This window comes from Anoplopoma fimbria, chromosome 4 (assembly GCF_027596085.1).
Source record: "Anoplopoma fimbria isolate UVic2021 breed Golden Eagle Sablefish chromosome 4, Afim_UVic_2022, whole genome shotgun sequence".
Classification (NCBI taxonomy): Eukaryota; Metazoa; Chordata; class Actinopteri; order Perciformes; family Anoplopomatidae; genus Anoplopoma; species Anoplopoma fimbria.
This window is the reverse complement of record NC_072452.1, coordinates 13,035,161-13,053,484: the sequence shown is the minus strand read 5'-3', so window position 1 is coordinate 13,053,484 and position 18,324 is coordinate 13,035,161. Positions and strand designations below refer to the sequence as shown.

The 18,324-nt window shown below is 39.5% G+C and overlaps 1 protein-coding gene across 6 annotated transcripts in view; it reads right to left on the bottom strand.

The window, feature by feature from the left end:
• Positions 1-3,580: 3,580 nt before the first annotated feature.
• LOC129089706 (protocadherin alpha-C2-like) overlaps positions 3,581-18,324 on the bottom strand; it is a 79,127-nt gene continuing 64,383 nt past the window's right edge. For all 6 annotated transcript variants that reach the window (XM_054597042.1, XM_054597043.1, XM_054597041.1 and 3 more), the window contains 2 exons: positions 15,582-15,667; positions 3,581-6,763 (listed from right to left, as the gene is read on the bottom strand). In XM_054597042.1, coding sequence (XP_054453017.1) covers positions 6,456-6,763; positions 15,582-15,667 — 394 coding nt within the window. In that variant the 3' untranslated portion in view covers positions 3,581-6,455. The remainder of the gene's footprint in view (positions 6,764-15,581; positions 15,668-18,324) is intronic.

The window sequence follows — 18,324 nt, the reverse complement described above, 5'->3', positions numbered from 1 at the left end:
AATGTAACTGCAGTATTGCTCTGAAATATGCAATGTAGAGGGTAAAAAAACTCAATATATGTGTGTATTACCAATATTAATGTGATTGTCTGTGTAATTTTGTGCTGTGCGTTTTTAACCCAACTGTGCAAGATAACAATTAATAGGTTTATTGTCATCCAATCTTGCAATATTTTTATTTTCATATTGTGTTGGGTTATTGTATGAATGGTTACAGTATGTAGAAAATAATATATGTGAACGGAATTAACCATAAATTAAAAAGTCATCTCTCGGCAAAGTGATTTGAAAGCAGATATGATCAACATTTCAGTCACACAAACTAATAATACTAAGAATTGCAATTTAACATTTAATTCATCAAAATATAAAGAAGCCAAGTGGACAAATGTGCTGTGATACTTTGACCAGGAGATGGCGCCTTTTGCTTATCACTCCTTCAGATAGAACAGGTGCAGCAGATTGAAATTAATGGAAAAGGCAAAGTGCTGCCATCACCTAATATTTTCAGACCTTAAGGTTTACAACATGAACATCTGGTTATCTGACATTGCTGATCCACAAACATCTATGATATATTTAACTCACTGAAAAATATGGAGCATCTCAAGCAGTGGCCAAAAGGATAACTCCCACACGTGCTGCATCATGGTACATGCAGTTCGACACACAATTCTGTCACACTCTCAGACACATAGTGCAGCCATTGTCACGGTAGCCTATCAAATGACCTCTAAATTGTGACCGCTACATGTTTTTATGTCTTAGGCTACTGCGGTTGAGACCAATCCTTGTTAAGCCTACATGAGATGAAAGGCACATTTTTGAAATAAAAGATCGATTGTTATTTATCATAAGTATTTTTATTTGGTAACGCTTTGTATTAAGGTACACACATTCACCATTCACTATTAGTAACCTATTGGCTCTTTTGTATTCATTGTAGAGCACTTATCAATGCCTCATTATTGGCCATATTCTACAAATACTAGGCCACAATCTAAGAGTTTTCCCTAACTAACCTCCTAATTACTGCTTATTGGCATTGTAAGTATGGAGGTTCTTATATAAGAATTACAATTTTAATAAGCTTTGCCCAGTATGGGCCTTGTAAGATGGTGTTACCAATATTATTTCTCCCACACTAGTTTTGGTGTTTTATTACACAAGAATATATACCTAATAATATATAAATATATATAAACTATTTTCACCACTTTTACTTACTTTTCATTTGTATTTTGGCTACCAGTCGACCAATTAACAACATTTTTGTTTATCAAGACAGGCTGTAACAAATTGACTCAATTCTCAACTTACTGTCTGTCCCTGTTTTGTTTATTGAACTTGCCCTCTCCTCTCTCTCTCTCTCTCTCTCTCTCTCTCTCTCTCTCTCTCTCTCTCTCTCTGCACACACACACACAAATCTACAGTATAATGTGTAGTGCTGTTAATGCCGCAGAACAAAATTATTGTACACATTAATCTCTCCATCTTCATCCTGACTGCTTCCAAGTCACTCCATTTGCCCTCCTCAGCAGGATGATGGTTATGCTGAGTCACTGCAGTTGGAAACATCACCAGCTAACACACCCAGTAAGACAAACACATGCACATTAGCTCCAGTAAATTTTGAACGTTTTCTTTTATGATGTGTGTTAAGATCCTCTTCCCATTATGAGACCATTTACATTATTTATATTTCACTATTTGGCCTTACTTTCTTAGTTTGTTCAGTCAGCATTACATAGTTGAAGATTCACGCACTGCACAATACAATGTGGTGTATGTTTTTGTTGTGTTTGAACTGGTTTACATCTGTCTCTGTGCACTGACTTTCTTAGGAAGAGAGTGAGCACAACAGCTCTGTTCACTCTGTCATAATATATATCCATATTCATTAGCCGGCGATCCACTGCTCTGCAGACCAAACACTGCAGGCTATTTTCCTTCATACAGCCAAGTTTTTTGTTTATACATTTGTTTGTTTAACTGAAATGAACCCAAATTCAGAGAAACCAGAGCACATTCTGTGAATGCTCATGGGAATATGTAACAGTAGGGATTGTAGATGTGTGGGTGTTAGTGTTTTTTGGTAAAAGTGTTGTTCCTTGGTAGAATGTCATCGAGGAGTCAGAGACACAGTTTGTGGTATTGTATCAACAAAATAGCAGCTAGAGCCCTCAGTGCTGTCTGTGGTAAATGAAAGAAAAGACCCACCCCCACACACACACACACACACCCACCCCCACACACACACACACACACACACACACACACACACACACACACACACACACACACACACACACACACACACACACACACACACACACACACACACACACACACACATACCTTGACCCCATCCTGGGCACCCCATCAGTTCAACCCCCTCTGTTTGCTAAATATATAAGGCTGTTGCCATAGAGACTATTCCCTAAATAGCTGTAACCATAGAAACAATTGTGTCAGTCTCCTGGAGAGAATTAAATAAATAATGGGATGTAACATTTTCAAAAGCATTATTTCAACATGAACTGTTGAACCTCTCTTGTAGATGCAACGTAAAAGCCAAAACTTGAGAAAGGGAGACTTCCATCATTTTATATATTGAAAGAGCAGCATTATTTTAAAGACTCAAGAATGCACAAACACATCTAATTAACACCCAGCCATACGTTAAGTCTGAATGTTTGTTTATTCCAGATAAACAAAATAACCTAATAGGATATATGCTGTAGTTCCTAGAGCTCTAAATGACCCTTTAAGAAACTATTGAGCTGCTGCCTGAGTAGATGACTGGATAAAAGTATTGATTATCCATGCTGCATTTTATCTAGGCCAGAATGAGTAATGTCCCTCTATTGTGATTTCTTTTTCTACAAACTCACCCACTGGGATACAATAAATCTATTTAGCCACTCTATTAAATTAAAAAAAATGTCTGGAAGCTTCTTTTCACAAGGGACTCTTTGGACCATCTGTGGCCATGGCTTTCAACAAGGACAAATGAGACACCAGTGCTAGGCAGGTCATTCTGCCTGTGTCCTCCTCAGACTGCTTGCCAGTGCAAATAGAGAAGTGGAATTTGAGCATGTGCGATAGAGGAGAGCAGCCTGTAGATAGTTTGTCTATCCTGCCCTCACTGATTTGAAGATATGCACTCTCTCTTCCTCTTAGTTATTAATTTGTTTCCACTCTTCTGGAGTGTTACATTGACCATGTTTCAAATCTCTCCTGAGATAAAAGCCTCAACTGTAAAACAAGTACAAGTCTGATACTGATTTTTTAATTAAAGTTTTCATTACGTAAGGCTATATTTTAATCAAAAACCTGCCTATTCATTAAACAGTTTTTATAAAAATTAAAGATGAACAGTGTACTCAAACAACTTTAACCATTTGAATAAAAACCTTATCTAAATTAAATCACAGCAGCAGCAGTCCATTAATTGTATTGCAATAAATGTGTTCAAATAACAGGCAGAAAGAAAGAAAAAGGTCAAGATACACACACACACACACACACGCGCAAACACACACATGCCCCCAAGACAATAAATTCACATTTTTTTTAAGAAAGAAAACTTTATTAGTGATTTATAAACAAAACACATTACCACTGTATCCATTTAGGTAAAATAAAAGAAAAAAGAAAAGAATAAATGAAATAAATGAATTTCACTACTTCACTGTCACAGTTGATGAGAGGGTCTACAAAAAAAGGGTTTTACAACAGATCTGGGCTAGTCCATTTAGGACAGCACATTGCCACCATAGTTCACCACCATACATTGGGAAAGAATGACAGCATGAACGCTCACTAAACACAAGCATACACTACATATACCTTTTTATACACTGGAATATTTTTTTCAGTAATTTTCTTTTTTTTTTAAGAGTGAAAGGGAAGTGATAGCTCATCATAGGATCATACATATTTCAGTTACAATATTACAGTGTTAGTAAGATCGTCATGTCAAAGCTGGACACAGAGAGTGATTTTTTTTTTTTTTTTTTTTTCTTGCTTTGCTTGTTTTCAAAAACAAAAATCATAGTAGGTAAAAGAAAAATGATAAACTTGCAGTGAAAGGTATCACACTATAGCATTTACAAATATCTAAAGAGGTTTAGTGGATGCCATACAACATCTGTGGAGCGTGAAGATTGTAGTACATAGATGTTTGGCAGAGACGGAAGTACATACAAATATCTCCTGTGCGAATAATGAAGAAAATTGATGATACAAAATAATAAAATCATAGCCATCTATCTATTTATATATATATTTCTCTATATAGTATGTGTTTCCTTAGAGCAGTACATGCAGCAGCCACTTAATGGAGTGACGTCATACTGAGCCGCAAAACTTTGGGGACGTGGCAACAAGTTACAGGCAGGGGAGGGGAACCAACAGTAGAAGGCCTTGAGACATGAGTGTGCCCCTTCTTCAAAACCTCCTGAGAGAGGATTGGTGGGATATAGCTGTGGGATGGGAATCCCTAGATGCCCCTATATTAAGCAGGTTTCAATTACTAATGCAGAGACAATCTATGAAAAGCCTACGCTACATTTACAGCGTAGATAAAAGCTAATATGTGACTCAGCGATCCTAAACAATCAATTTGGAGAACAACTTTCTTCTCTTGTACACGGAGATGTAGGGCCAGCCCACGGCACCTTTCTCCTCACTTTATCACAAGCCTCCACTGCTGTAATATGCTTTATCCCACCTGGCCCCCTCTCATCAGTGGCTACGCACAGGAAATGAACAGTGTACGCTATTAATCGCAAGTTAAAAGCACTGAACCGTTGTGCACTTTGAGAGACATCTGATAAGAGTTCAGGGCATAGACCCCCGACTGGGCTTACCCAGGCCTCATCCACATTACTCCATGCTGTTCCCAGCACACCACAATGTTCAGAGCAGGCCATTTCCAGGATGGATCCTGAGCAGGAGGTCAGAGCGGGGGTTAGGGGCAGTGTCTGAGGGTAAATGTTGGTGGGCATGACACTCAAAAAGCAGTTAAAGCTGTGAGCAGGAAAATAAAATAAATGCAGGAGTATGTAACAGGGAATCACTTTAGAGAATAAATGAACAACAGAACGAGTTCACAAACTGTATCATCACATGAAGAGGCAGTCAGTAGGATGGGTGATCGTGGGGAGAAAGGCAGTTGGGGGAGGAGAGGACGGCTCGTGGCAGCTTGGGGCGAATGCAAGCAAGTGAGCAGTTGTAAACTCAAGGAATCAGGTAAGGACTGGTTGCTACCAAACATTCAAAGCAGAAAGCATTAGGCTTTTGCTGCGGCAGGGGGAGAAGAGAAGGTGTTATCAAAATCTCACGACTCTCCTTATGTTCCATAAGGTTTCATCAGAGTCCACTGACTGAAAGCAGAGTCACAAGCCAGCTCAGCTGGACTCTCCCCTCTGTGATCCTCAGGAGAACATGAGGTATCCTCCCATCTCTCCATCTTTCCGGTGCTTTCTGCATTCCTCAGTTGGGGTTCTGGCAGGAGATGAAGCTCTGTGTCCTTCAAATGCAGTGAGCAAAAACAGAGTGGTTGCAAAGGATGCTGCTTCCATCCTGAGAGAGTTGATGTACACATGCACACCGCATAGGTGACGGTGCAGGACAAAACGCTTGCAGTGTCTAGTTTCAAGCACATTTCATTCATGTCAGTTGGTTTTATCTCCTTTTTTATTTTTCACCCACTCTCTAGGTCTCAAGTGCGCCCCATGTCTATTTAGTCATGGTAAGTATGTGTATTTGTGTTTTGCATGTTTGAATGTGTGAGCATGCGTATGTGTGCATGTGGTTTCATTGAGATCTTAGGAAACACTGTTGGTAATTATCAGAGGAATCTGCAGCAGTGTCATGTAAGCCTTAGTTTCAGTGACTCCCGTGCTATTTACAAGTAGTATGTGTCCAGCTCCAGATGGCGTGCATCTGTCTCAATCTTCTTTGTCGTCATCGTTCTTCTTTTCCTTGGCTGGCACAGAGCTTTTTGTTGTTCTTGTACAAAGTATTTGTCTTCTCTCAGAGAGAACGGTTTACACATCAGTTGGGGAGGGGGTAAGACAGAGGTGCCAACATGCCCAGTGGGTTAAAGGAAAACAAATTCAAGACTAGGGGCAAAGTGATCATTTATTACTGGAAAAGTTGACTCACATGAATTGACTCAGGGTGTATAGGCACATAGGGGCGTGGAGCAAAACGAATAATTTTATTGTTTATCAAGGCAAGATCAATAGTTTACCTCAGTAAGGTACTGAAGGTAAAAAAAAATCTTGGTAAGGCCAGGTTTTTCAAAATATTATTAGTGAAAAGGTAATAAAATGAAATTGGAAAATATGAAATAGTTTTCACATTTTCTTTTTGCCCAGTGGACTTTGGTTGGTACCTCTGTTTTAACAACGCCCTTTTCTCTGCTCTTTCCTCTCTCTGCTCCTCTACTCATCTCCGTCATCCTTCCCCTTATCCTTCTTGTCTTTCTTCTCCTTCTTCTTCTTCTTCTTCTTCTTGGCCTCCTCTTTCTTTCCAAAGGTGATGAAATCGCTCTTGTCGTCCTCTCCTCCCTGGTTCTGTCTGATCGATATTATGGCGGGTGAGCCGGGGATGATGAAGGCTTCTGGGGGAACATCGCCAGGTTTCAGGTGTTGTGGGGGTGCACCGGGACCGCCGGGGCCATAGCGAAAGTGCCAGCTGTTGCTGTCTACTCCAGCACCCATTGGGGGGGACACCTCTCCGCCTTCAGCATCTGAAAGAGATGAATGATGGGTTATTTTTTAGTGTCTAATTGCTTCAAACTGATGATTAGGTTATTATGTTATAATATTATGTTGTAAACGGTCACATTTTCATAGACTCATACTCTCAGAATTGTAATGTAAAATCTTAATTATTCAAACCCTTTGATAAGCGTTTTGCACCTTTGTTCATTTATGAAACACATCAATTTAGAAGGAAATTTTTCCAGTCATCTAATGAATGCAAATTTAAGGAAGGGTTGAACAAAACAACCAGAGGAGATATCACGATGAATTTATAGTGTCAGTTTTATGTGGAAAATGATCCGTCTTTAAGGAGCAAATATAAGAAGGTGTATACAGTCACTAAAGTCACTAAAAAGAAAACCCAAAACTTCCGTTTGATAAACATTTATAGATAATTATTTAGTTTATAAAGAAATGGCTCTAGTGATATCACATATTTCTTAAACCATGTTATTCATTTAATAACAAGTTTGGCACAGATTTCTATAGAATTCAGGATGACTGAATTTAAAGTTGAACATGTAGTTTGCTGAGCAGCTATTGCACCAAACAGACATAGAACATAGTGGTAGCTTTTATTATTTAGAAGCAAGCTTTCCTTCTTTGCATGATTTTATGTCCTTCCATCTCGTTTTGATTTCATTAGATGTATATTTAATGACTCCTCTTCATTAGTTCCACAAACCTTTCTATAAATAACTATCATTCATAGTCTATAAGTATCATCACATTTTTATTTCTTCTCAGATAAATCCCTCCACTGAACTGCAGCTTTTGAGCTCAAAGAATGTGATTGTAAGCCCCCATGCACATTAATATACATAAATCAGCCCTACTGTGTCAAATATTAGGCTGCAAGGAGAGTTGGATGATATCCACTGCAGCCACTGTAAAAATCTAATCGTTCAATGAGTAGCATTCCTTGAGGTAAGAGCCATGACATGCTATAAAAGGTGGGAAGTGGTATAACGTAATGGGAGGTTTACAAGAAGCAACTGCTAAGTGGGCAATGAATCAAAGGCTCCCTCCTGGCCAAAGCTAACATTCGTGCCCTGTTGGATGAAACATTAAGCCCTTCATTATTATGTTAAAGGCTGAGAAAGGTAATAAAACATATTAGCGGAATTCAACTGAACTGTTTTGCAAGAAAAGCTGCAAAAGCAAATAGGGCACAAAGCAAATATGTCAGTATTCAGTAATCGTCAAGTTTAACTGTATTTAGGGGGGCATTAGCATCCATGAGTGATGACTCTTTTACTTCATTGTATAGGTGTGTATTTTTATATAAATGCATACATGCAGTATGTAACATGACTAAGCATAGTTTACCAGAACTAGACCCAATCACGTTGGTTTTTTTCCTCATAGCAATGACCTACTTGCCACATATTCCTTTTATTTCTCTGACTTCCTTTTCTAAGTTCTTTCCAAAGGGGAGATTAACTGAGCAGGGCTCCATCCAACCAGAAGGAACAGTGTCTGGAAGAAGAAGCCTGACCTCATACAGTACCCAGGGCAGAGAATACCATCTTCAAATCTTCTTCAACTGCACTATTTCCCATGCAGCCTCAAAATAGGCACTATATGTTTGGTTTCAGCTTTCTTTATGCTGCATCGTTAACACAAAATGAACTGTCATTGTAAATAAAGTCGGACATAGCGAATGCAAACGTGCAAATGCGGATGTAATCTCGGTTGTAAGCTGAATTTTATTCAGTAATGATGATCTGGTGGATATAAGAGATATTGGTCAAAGTGACCAAAGGGATTTACCTTAATTCTCCATAAAATCTTTGAGACAAAACGAGAGTATCATATGCAGTTAGTGTGTCAGCTGTATAACCCACTGGCATTATTATGACTTAATTCAGGAGACGATGGAATTTACTAGTTTACTTTTAAAATGTAATTTTTTCCTGCTTTTTTTTCTTTCCACATTTTACAACTACAAGCTCTCAGTGAGATCTGCTCACAGTAAAGGATTCACAGAGTAAATCCATGGCAAACATGACGTATTTTGCTTGGCATACAATCCAAATCAGTCATAGAGACACGCACTGCTGTAAAGCTCCTCTTTCTGCAGGGAAATTGCCCAAGTCGAGGCAGAAAATGGCGTTCAATCAATTTTTTTTTTTTGTATGTGTGAATCTAAACATACACAGATTCTAGTCTGAATTTATTAACAAATGACACTGTGAATTGATTAGCTTTGGGTTTTGGACTGTTGGTTGGACAAATAAATTAATTTGAAGATGTTACATCGGGCCATAGCACTTTTTTACGATTTTCTTACACTTTATAGCTTTTGAACAATAAATTGAGAAACTTATTTGGAGGTTTTTCAGAAATGAAAATAGTTGTCAGTTCTGGCCTCTTTTCTGATTTTCATTTTCAACGTCATATTTAATTCCCCCAGGTATAATCAGACTGGGGCCACCGTACAATAATTAATTGGGTTATGCATTTCAATTGTACCCCATAACATCCCCCAAAAAGATTTAATTCACCGACTGAGACAACACAGCTGGGAGAGTAGCAGAGAGAAGACTCAATTTGACAAAGAGACTGAGAGGATTAGGACAGGACAGGCTAGATCCAGTCACTGCTTCCTCCCCAAGTAGAAACAGAGACAGCTAGAGTCATGTTCATTTACAAGGCGAGAGTCTTCCCCCAGATGATAAGTCCTCACCTGACTGCCCAAGAGGAAACATGACCCTGATTCTAAAATCCTAAAAGAAAGGTAGAAACAGAAGAAAAGGAGCACAAAACTTCTACATAAAAATGCTGAATACTGGGCAGATCGCAACTCTCTTGTCTCGAAGAAATTACCTGTCTAACTCAATCAGGAGACTTGATGAGACACCAGTGCCGGCGTAAGGCCAAGCAGGGCAGGGCAGGCTAACTCACTTGAAAGGGTCAATGTCTTATGCTAGATTCAAAAAAAGACAAATCAGGGGACACAATGTTGTCTAGCTGTGTTAAACTGGTGCAACAGAAAAGGTCAGTTCATAATAGTCTTTGCTGCGTTGGGAGGGTCCTTTTGTTCTTTTTTTATCAAACATGTCTTACAACATGTGTCATTTTGATGCCAAGAACAACACTGACAATATGAGATTTGACCTGTGATGCCAGCTGCTCATCCATTCCTTCTAGATCCAACCCCTTTTATCTGTCTTCTCATACTGTATGTCTTTTCTCACTCTTCTCTGCGAGGTGAGTCTGTTACCTTCCTTCATGATGGTAACAGACTCACCTCGCCCAACGCTCATCTCCACACAGCCATTGCTTCAATCTGATTTGTCGATGGCTGTTGCAGAGCAAAACTTCCTCCCTTCTCTCCTCTCTGTTGCTCTTGCACAGCCTCCCTCCTTCTCTTTTCCTTGCCATCCTCTCTCTCTATCATTTCCCCTGACCTTTCAACTAATCATGTGTGAAAACTCAGCCAACCAATACCCATTCCTCACAGATATTGAATAGCCTTAATCATGCCTATCAGTGTTTATAGTATCATTAATGTGATTGTGTATTAAACAGCTTGTCCATCAATGATAACTACAAGGCACATTAGAGAGGACGATGGGTTATTTGTTTCCTATTTGCCCCCAGCTCTATTACCTTCTCCATGTATTTACAAGTAGCAGCATTTTAAACCCCTTGTATTTGAAATGCTAGAGGGACACAAGTCACTGTTATCAATAATGTTGCATCTTCCCATGAGTTTGATCTCTGGAGTCTTCAACCCAGAATATCTGCGTGTGAATGTCACATCGCTCCCCTGTTGCCGCCCAAAGTTTTCACAGCCACTTATATCACCAAAGCTCCATTTTGCCACGTCTACTTTATTCATCCCCTTGTCTCGCCCTACCATCGGCCAGTTGGGCAGAAGCGCAGTGGAGCGCAGTGCAGCGTTACATAACTAGCTGTGGAGGAAGAGGAGGAGGAAGAAGAGGGGCCAGGGAGTGCAGGGATGCAGATATGAAACATGATGCTCACCACCAAAACGTAGGGTGGGAGGAGGAAAAAAGGATTAAAAGATCCTGATCCTGCGTTTTTTTTTTTGTTTTTTTTTCTCTCCCATACTGCAGAGGTAAAGAAATATGTGGTTGTCATGATAGTAAACAGTCAGTTGGTACCACACCCTTCCTCAAGACAGATACTGTGTTTGTTAGAGTGCTGAGCAGTGTGTGCTCATTGGGATAAAAACAAAATGTGATGTTGCTGTCTATTCAAAAACCTAATTCTTATTCATGTTTCTGTGTTTTCACTGCTATGCCTGGTTGGTGATAGAAGAATACATTTTGTGTCTGCATAAATTACCATATATTCCGCAATCTGCTAACAGTAAATGAAATAGAGAAAGAAACTGTAGTGGGTAGGGTAATAATACATAATGATGGTTGGTTGTTGGCTTTTAAGAGCAATTATCCCTCTGCATATGCATAATGTAGGGTACAATTGTGTATGTGTGTGTGTGTGTGTGTGTGTGTGTGTGTGTGTGTGTGTGTGTGTGTGTGTGTGTGTGTGTGTGTGTGTGTGTGTGTGTGTGTGTGTGTGTGTGTGTGTGTGTGTGTGTGTCTGTTTGGGTTTCATGCCAGGTTGAGCACCTTTCTGTCTGCTCCCAGGTGGATCATGTGGCAGATGGTGGACACAAGCATCCCAAGTGACAGGGCTTAACACAACAAAAATACCACTGAATTTATTTGTATGTGTGGGAGTTTGAGTTGTTATCCATGTGTCTGTGTGTGTCTATTGTATGCCAGTATGTGTAGGTGGAATGTAGAAAAAGAATTGGAAAAGGAGAAATTGATTTATTCTCCAGAGAGAAAGAGATGGAGAGAGCGGTCAAGATATATAAAGACTCGAAATGAGCAGGATAGGGAATAAAAGGAAATAACTGAAGTTGAGAAATGGCAACAGATGGGGTGGAGGGATTTAGAACATGTGAAAAGTCCCTGATAGCTTGTAGACTGTTTTACCTTGACTTTCTCATTGTGCCAAAAAATATTTCATATCAAATTCACTTTAACTAAAAGACTGCATCTCTTAAGTAAGAAATAAAGCCTTGAATTGAATAAACAGTGTTTGTTCTTCTTTGCCTCCCTCCTTGTGTCAATTTTTCCATTTCAGAAATATCACAACACGTACCCTTCCTGATGAGACTTACAAAATTACAGTAAATGTAAATGCTTAAGATCATGGTTCTAGATGCTAACTGGCAAATCATAATATAATCAAGGCCTGAGGCATTGAAGGAGCAAAATGAGGCATACATCCTCAGTAGTGTCCTTTCGTCCACCTTTTTCTCTTGAAAAAAAAGTATATTTTTGCCTTGACAAGTGTATTCTGCAATTGATTACTGTTAACTCTAATCAAATATTTCTCTGTGTATATATGACAGTGTGTCTGTGTGTGTGTGTGATCTGGGGTGATGCAGTAAACCTGCATCCACCTCTGCAGCACACCACCGCCCAAGTGAATGTAGGTCACTCTCCTTCTGTTAGTCACTCCTCTGCTCTCTCCTTCCTTTAACCTCTTACCTCCAACTCTCACCTTCCAAACACATCCATCCCTCCTTTAATTATATCACCCCCACCCTGCTCTGTTTTTAGCTTTTGCTCATGTATGTGCATTTCAGCCAAAGCCTCCCTTTGTCTTGTCCTTCAAATGATGCCAGCCTGTGGTTCCCCCCCCCCCCCTCCTTCAGCACCTTTTGTCCCACACCATATGTTTGCACTCCCATCTATATAACAGCCCCCCTCCCTTCCTCTCTCCTGCCAATATAAGGGGCCATGAATGGTTGCCTTGGAAACTGCATCCTCCAGTGAAGCAGTAGGACATTGGTAGGAGTCATGGTGACAGCGCTTGTGCTGATGGAGAATAATGCTGCAAGCTCTCTCTCTCTCTCTCTCTCTCTCTCTCTCTCTCTCTCTCTTTCTCCTTCCACGATGTGTTTAGTCTAACCACTTTCCCCTAGCAACAGCAGCCTCACACAGCTTCCTTTCTTTCCTTCGCAGACTTTGCTACAGTCAATATCTCTGATTTGGTCATTGTCACTCCCTCCCAAACTGTTAATGGTCAACGTGTCCCTCTACCTTTCTCTCCACCTTATCCTTTATTGCTTATTCTCTTTCCAATACGTATTGCAATACTGCACAGTTCTCTCTGTATCCCTATGTGCCCGTGGTTAGTTGTGAGGAGGAAGCCATAGAGGGAGTGAGAAACAGATATTGAGAGAGAGTTAGACAGCAAGCAGAACCCTGATTTCATTAATGTGCGTCTGTTAATCTGGGCGTGGGCTGCACTCCATCTGTCACAGCAGGAGCGGCACACAAAGCAGGCAGCCAAAACACACTTGGAAACACAGCCAAGCAAGCACACATGCACGTTCACACGAAAACAGTGAACAAGATGCAAACGACGCAGACATATTAATCCACACGCTCTAAATCTAAGGGGAAGAAACAGGGGCGTTGTCTGCTGTACCTCCGTGTCTCACATCGAAGCAAAAAATAGACTGTGAGGCAAAACATCACCCTGTTGGTACAGCACCCAGACTGAAACAATTCCCTCAACAAACCCAACTCCCATATACTCCTGCTCCCCACCTTAAGACCTCAGTCTGCCTCGCAAGCAAGATGATTTCGTTATAAATAGCACAGACTGTGACTCGCAGTGATGTGACAGGCCACATTGAATCAATATCTCCATTTCTCTCATTTCTGAGACATGATAAACAGAACCAACTTCAAAGTCAGAACACAAATCTTTCTCAATCCTGTCCTCGAGTCAGGGAGCATTAGAAGCACAGGCTTTTCATATTATCCAACACTCTTAACCCAGAGTTATCCTTAATCCAACCCTAAAATTTGACCTGGAGCAAATATAGCCCCCAGCTAATATTTCCATTCTTAACATAGCTAACGATGAGATAAAGAAGGGACAGTTAGCCCTTAGGCAAAGCAAGATTTGCGTGTGCACAATGTGTTGTTCTTGACCTGCCACAGCTCAATTAGACCCCCTTAAATCCTCACCAGCTGATCTTATTACCACTGACCCACCCTGTAGACGTCACTACAGCCTGTTCTGTTTCTCTCTCTCTCTCTCTATCTCTCATGTTTTGAAGTGCCTGCAGGATGTAAGTCCTCAGCCACAGCAACAAATCAATGGCAGAGCGGAGGAGGCTGTGTGTGTACGTGTGGATAGGATGAGACAGTAGTTGCTGTGTGGGTAGTTTGTCTGCCTGCCCAGACCACCGCCTCCTGTCTATAAAAGACGCCAGGCCAGGCCATCTCTACTTTCTTAATTACAACAAATCACCTATTTAAACTTAATTACACTGTCGTTCTCGCTCCAGTTCGCTCACATATGTCTGTCCTATCATCTCACCTTCCTCCCCCTTCATTTTTCCCTACAAGACCACTCTTTTTTCTGCTTTACTCTTAATCCTTTTTGACCCCACCTCCCTGTCATTATGAAGAAAGTCAAGAGTTGACAACTGAATTCTTCTGAACACAGTGCATCTTTGTTCATAAATCTTGGTTAGGGGGAGGGAATCTGGCATTGTATGCAATGACATTCACAATACAATGTCCGTGAAATGTCATCTAGCATTTAGTATGCTGCCATTTAGAATTTTGTTTTGCTCAAGTGTTCCTGTTCTTTCGATTCAGAAAGCACTGTCTTTTAATAGCCTTGGTGAGTTCTTATCCACCCTGATGAAGAGAAAAGATGTTTTGTCTTTTTGTCTTTCATAAATAAAATGACTTATGCTGTATCCTCTCCTGTCATCTTTAGTTGACATAATAAATATAATGCACCAATCTTCATGAGCAAAGTTTAAACTCTACATCTAAGTATGTTGTCCACTTTCAATATTTCTGCTTATCTGACGACAAACATGTGGCAAATGGTGTAAAATGTTAAATTTAGACTTCGTGATTCTTAACAAGCTGAAGTTGACACTTCCACGTGCGTCACTTTCTTGCAGCTGCTTCACAGTAAAGGTACTGCCAACAATTGGGCCACAATTCTGTTTGAACAAAACTGAACTGTCATTTTGACTTATATTTGCAATTCATTGGCTGTCTTGCAACTACAATGCCTAATGGCTAAAATTCTTTAAAATATTGTTTCCTTCATGAGTTCAATATTGCATAATCTATATTCTATAATCTATCAAAAAAAGCATTCAACTACTTACAATTCAATTATATACTGCAGATATGCATCACTTTAAATGTCCACATTTAAAGGAGAGGGAATTGAACTGTGTTTTATTGTTCTTCTCTAATTTGCTCTCTAATGTTTGTCCTCAGGCTTATGCCTCTGTAAACATCTTGCTGATGATCCAACTCACTATTGGCTCTTGCTCACCCTCTTTTTGTCTGAATTGTCTCCCTTCCTGAAACAGAGAGCAGAGATATCTATCTACGCCTACGTAGCATGTCATTTCCTCTCCCTGCAGCAGTGGAAAGTGGAAGGAGTGGGTTGGGGCGATCACGTAGCTGATATCCATGTATTCCTCCTTTTATTACTCTCTTGGGGTTTGATAAACTCTTGAGGAATGTGCAGTTATTGGTAGAAGATAGTCTTAGCTGGTTTTGTCTGAACATTTGTAATTCAACTAGATTATAGATAGTTATTTGAGGCCTTTAAGACCAGAATGGGTCCATGTGTGCCTACACATTTTTGCATTTCTTACTTTATTGGAAGGTTTTTTATTTCTTATTTTTATTTTCTACTGTGCCAAAGACCGTGTTAGTTGTGATTGGTTTAGGTTAGATATGCATGACTGATTCTTACCAGCGGCGCTGGATGCAGTTGGCCAGTTCTGAACCAGGACACCTTGGGCTCCTTGCATTACTGAGGACTCTTCCATGTGCACTGAGCTGGAACACAAACAAAAAACACATTTTACACACTAAAAAGCATTCTGTCACATATTATATACTAAATCATGCTAAATTAAACTGAAAAAAAGAAAGAATCTATACACATAATTTTAAACTGTGTGAAGCTCTACATTATGATTGTTTCCCCTGACTTAAATATAAATTCCCACATATTTAATTTCTCTTCATCCATATGTATCCAATAATACACAATATTACAAATCCAGACCTTGGTACTCTGTGTGTGGAAGTAAAAAAATGTAACGTTCCGATTAGGATTAAAGTATTCACCCTACATTTTTCTGATATTCTCTGGATTATGGATTACAGATGGCCGCTGTTACATTTTCACACCCGCTCTGTGGGATTTCAGCACCCTCCCCTCTACTGAAAAACACCACAGTCTGTAGTGCTGAACAATGCGGACAGAACAGAAATGGTGCTACAAACCACAGCTCCCTCTCACTGCTTCCACCATATCTTTAAAAAGGGAAGTATTATATTTACTAGCTCTGACAGCTTTTAGTCAAGAAGATACGTATGAGACCTGTGTGTCTTTACAAAGGGCCACTGCTTTCTGTTATGATCCAAGCAAGGAGGGCAGAACCTCTCTTAAAGGGTCACTTCACCCAAATTATACAAAAATGCTGTGGCAGCTGAGTCATGAGTCATGAGCCATAAGCCTAGCCTTGAATAGGATATATAACCATGATATCAAATATTTGTCTGTGATTTGGTTACCTTCAAGCTGCTGGGAGTTGGCAGTAATTTAAAGTTTTTTAAAAGAGATAATTCAGATACAGAAACATATAAACTCAAATTGTTATTCTAAAACCAATACTCTGATTCTCAATCCCTACCTGCTTCCGTTTCACTTTAATCCCCATGTCCACTCTTCTCCCCATTGCCCCCGAATAAAAAACTAGGTCTTTAGAAAGTTAAAACCTTTACTGAGGTCTTTGTGAGCCGGTATTTCTTCCTGGTAATCCGTGTCCCTCTTAAGCGCCAATAATTGGTTTACTTCTTGAAAACAAGAAGCTTTCAGTCTTTATAAAAGATATTGGGAACCAGGAAGTATTGAAATATAACTGTGTAGACATATTTACTTTAAAAATGCTAATAACTGATTAAATATGTATGGATCTAGATCCATATGTGCAGTGGTTCTGTGAAGGGAACAAAAGTGATTCGGTGATGGAGGCCATTTTAAATGCCGTGAAGCACCAGCATCATTAAGGTACACTTATCAAATATTAATGACAAACACTGGGCTGATAAAACACTTTTCAGCTAATGTCCTTCTCTCGAGATCCTATTCAACTCATGTTATCCTACTGTCTGTAAACACATGCTTCTTTATCATTTTCCAGCGTGAATAATTTCGCAATGTTAGATTTACTTTTATTAAATCATAACTATGGTGATCACACTATGAACCAAGACACAACCCCCTCTACAACATAATTAGTAGCAAATCATGTGCATTTCATCAGAGATAAAAAATAAATTAAATAGGTCAGTGCCATTACATGGTGTTTGGATGTGATGTCCAAAATCTCATATACAAGCTCTGATTATAAAAATGAACATCCAGTGAGGCTTGGTAATGGGACATGGGGGATAGTCAACTTAAAACACATTAGAGGTAGTGAGTCACAAGAAAGATTTAATATGTTAGACTGGTTCACACAAATGCTCATTAATCCTTGCTGTAATTATGAGGGAATCTGTGTAACATTAATCACTTGGATGGTACACAGTTACTATTCTGACATGGGCATCAGAGTGCACACATTAATACATATATACTGCACAGTGTGTGAATCTACAGTATAAATATAATGTGACACATACACTTGGGCCTCAGGAGACTCACGTAGATGAGCAGCAACAGAAGAATGCTGTCTAAATAGAGCTGTGAAATACTTGTCCAGTCCATCTTATAATGTGGTTAGTATAGTTATAATAATTTTTATGGGTTCGGGTGTTACAGAGAAATACTTTTATTTTCTCTGACACAGAGATTGGTAAACCTGTTGTTGCCTGTTCAAGGCCAGTGTCTTAAATGTATCCATCTAAAACATGTCTATCTATAGGACGGTGGATAAATGAGTTGAATATGATAATGATAGATAAAGATATCATGGCTGACTCATTAACCCTAATCATTTTTTTGTAATTATGGTGCCATCTCATTAGCATGACCCTTGTTTGGTTGGGCCCATCTGATCCCACAGCAGGTGCCCAGTGTCTTATGGGTAATCTGATCATTGTGTGGTCATGCAGCAATCCCTGATAGGCCATCTTTCCACCTGACTACGTGCCCTTCATCCATCCCTGACACCCTCTCTGCTTACCCTTCTCTCCCGTCAGTTCTCCATCTGTTTGAGGTAATATTGAGAGACAATTCCAAGTGCATTTCTGCTCACTGTGTCCCTTCTCTCATGTTTTACATGCCATTGTTTTCAATGATTATTTGTACAATAAATAATTTATATATATTAAACTAAGGCGTTTTAATAAGATTTAAATAATTGGGTTTTTTTTCACAATTTACCGAAACTGTATATTTAATAGAATTGACTACATTAATAAATATAAATTTATTAATTTTTTAAACAAGATGGTGATTATTCTGTTTTGGACAAGCTAGT